Source organism: Camelus ferus, chromosome 5, assembly GCF_009834535.1.
Source record: "Camelus ferus isolate YT-003-E chromosome 5, BCGSAC_Cfer_1.0, whole genome shotgun sequence".
Lineage (NCBI taxonomy): Eukaryota > Metazoa > Chordata > Mammalia > Artiodactyla > Camelidae > Camelus > Camelus ferus.
In genome coordinates, this window is record NC_045700.1 from 33541350 (window position 1) to 33544224 (window position 2875).

At 42.1% G+C, this 2875-nt stretch overlaps 1 protein-coding gene across 1 annotated transcript; it reads right to left on the bottom strand.

Annotated features, from left to right (window-relative positions):
* Positions 1–936: 936 nt before the first annotated feature.
* LOC102520234 (elongation factor 1-alpha 1-like) lies at positions 937–2611 on the bottom strand. Its single transcript, XM_014565016.2, is given in 3 exon segments — positions 937–2000; positions 2003–2404; positions 2407–2611. Coding segments are annotated over 3 exon segments (1239 nt in total). The 5' UTR covers positions 2477–2611; the 3' UTR covers positions 937–1233.
* Positions 2612–2875: the final 264 nt, after the last annotated feature.

The window sequence follows — 2875 nt, forward strand, 5'->3', positions numbered from 1 at the left end:
CTCATTTTTTTCAGATCATGGGGTTGTCTACAAGGCCATATTTCTTCCACAGCATAGTGATGACAACAAAAATTTTAATACATCAGCCAAAAATTTTAAATGAAAAGAATCATATAACCTGTTTTCTTTTTTACTGAAGTATAATTGATTTACAAGGTGTACAGCATAGTGATTCAGTATTTTCACAGAAAATTCTCCATTAAAAGTTATTACAAGTTATTTCCCTCTTCTTAAAAAGGACTGCACAGAGAGGTGACAAATATTACCAAGGAACAGGCTGTTAAAAAGAAAACAAAGAGGTTCTTGGATAAATCCATGGGGAACACTGGTGTTTAAAGTGTCTTCATAGTTCAACATCATAATTTAGCTTTATGAGAACAAAGATCATGATTCCTAAATTATCATTCTGGCTCATGAATATACCCTGGTGCCTCAATGCCCCCTGAATCAAGCCCAAACTTCTCTTACTGACATAGAAATTCCTTTACAACATAAGTTTATGCAACCTTATTTCACCCTAGCTTCCAACCCAACTTTTAGTGTCTGTCCTCAACACGTGCCTAGTTCATTCTCACTTCCCTGACCTTATCATAGAAATAACTTCACCTTCCTCTCTACGACTTCAAATCTACATCTTGTTCAATCCACCTGTTCAAACCCATTCTTCACCCGTGGAACTTTCCCTGATAACTCTTCCATAACTTATTTCTTTTAACTTTCATATTGTTAACCCTAGGTCATAAAGAATCTTTTATTGTGCCCTAACCCATTAATTTCTGTATATTTTTTTTCTCATCAATAAAATTGGGAACTAAGGCCACATACTTTCCTCCACTCAGACCTTTTCTTCACTCAGTAATCTACCATGCACTTGAATGAATGCAATAAATTCATATTGACTTATCTATTGACTTCTTTTTTTGCTTGTTTTATTTATTTTTTTTTCTCATTAAACTTTGTTTTAATGGGTCTCAAAATTCTGTGACAGATTTTTGGTCAAGTTGTTTCCATTAAAAAGTACTGATTTTAAAAACTAATAACTTTAAACTGCTACACACACAAAAGAAACAAATGGTCCACAAAACATTCCTTCCTTCTGAAGATTTTACGATGCATTGTTACCATTAACCAGTCTTTTACTATTAAACTTAAATGGCCAATTGAGACAAACAGTTCTGAGACCGTTCTTCCACCACTGATTAAGACTGAGGTGGCAGGTATTGGGGATAATATTCATTTAGCCTTCTGAGCTTTCTGGGCAGACTTGGTGACCTTGCCAGCTCCAGCTGCCTTCTTGTTCATTGCCTTGATGACACCCACAGCAACCGTCTGTCTCATGTCACAGACAGCAAAATGGCTCAGAGGAGGATAGTCAGAGACGCTCTCAACACACATGGGCTTGCCAGGAACCATGTCAACAATGGCAGCATCACCAGATTTCAAGAACTTGGGGCCATCTTCCAGCTTTTTCCCAGAATGACGGTCAATCTTCTCCTTCAGTTCAGCAAACTTGCAAGCAATGTGAGCTGTGTGACAATCCAGCACAGGTGCATATCCAGCACTGATCTGGCCTGGATGGTTCAAGATAATCACTTGAGCTGTGAAGCCAGCTGCTTCCATTGGTGGATCATTTTTGCTGTCACCAGCCACATTGCCACGATGAACATCCTTGACAGGCACGTTCTTGACGTTGAAGCCCACGTTGTCCCCAGGTAGGGCTTCACTCAAAGCTTCATGGTGCATCTCAACGAACTTGACTTCAGTTGTAACGTTGACTGGAGCAAAGGTGACCACCATGCCAGGTGTGAGAACACCAGTCACCACTCGACCCACAGGAACAGTACCAGTACCACCAATCTTGTAGACATCCTGGAGGGGCAGACGCAAGGGCTTGTCAGTTGGCTGAGTTGGTGGCAGGATGCAATCCAGAGCCTCAAGCAGCATGGTTTCACTGGCATTGCCATCTTTATGGGTGACTTTCCATCCCTTGAACCAGGCGTGTTAGCACTCGGCTCCAGCATGTTGTCACCATTCCAGCCAGAAATTGGCACAAATGCTATGGTGTCAAGGTTGTAGCCAATTTTCTTAATGTAGGTGCTGACTTCCTTAACAATTTCCTCGTATCTCTTCTGGCTGTAGGGTGGCTCAGTGGAATCCATCTTATTAACGCCAACGATTAGTTGTTTCACACCCAGAGTGTAAGCCAGAAGGGCATGCTCACGGGTCTGCCCATTCTTGGAGATACCTGCTTCAAATTCACCAACACCAGCAGCCACAATCAGGACAGCACAGTCAGCCTGAGATGTGCCTGTAATCATGTTTTTGATAAAGTCTCTGTGTCCTGGGGCATCAATAATGGTCACGTAGTACTTGCTGGTCTCGAATTTCCACAGGGAGATATCATGATGATACCATGCTCACGTTCTGCCTTCAGCTTGTCCAAGACCCAGGCATATTTGAAGGAGCCCTTTCCCATCTTGGCAGCCTCCTTCTCGAACTTTTCGATGGTTCTCTTGTTGATGCCATCACATTTGTAGATCAGATGGCCGGTGGTGGTAGACTTGCCTGAATCTACGTGTCCGATGACCACAATGTTGATGTGAGTCTTCTTTCCCTTTTTGGCTTAGATTTAGCGGTGGTTTTCACGACACCTGTGTCCTGGCGGCAAACCCGTTGCGAAAAAGCTGCTTGTTTTATTTTTGTTTTTTGTTTTTTATTTGTTTTAGAGGCAGGTAATTAGGTTTATTTATTTATTTTAATGGAGGGACAGGGTATTGAACTCAGGACCTTGTGCATGCATGCTAAGCATGCGCTGTACCACTGAGCTTACCTTCCCCCAACAACGTACTGGGGATTGAACCCAGGACACCTCATG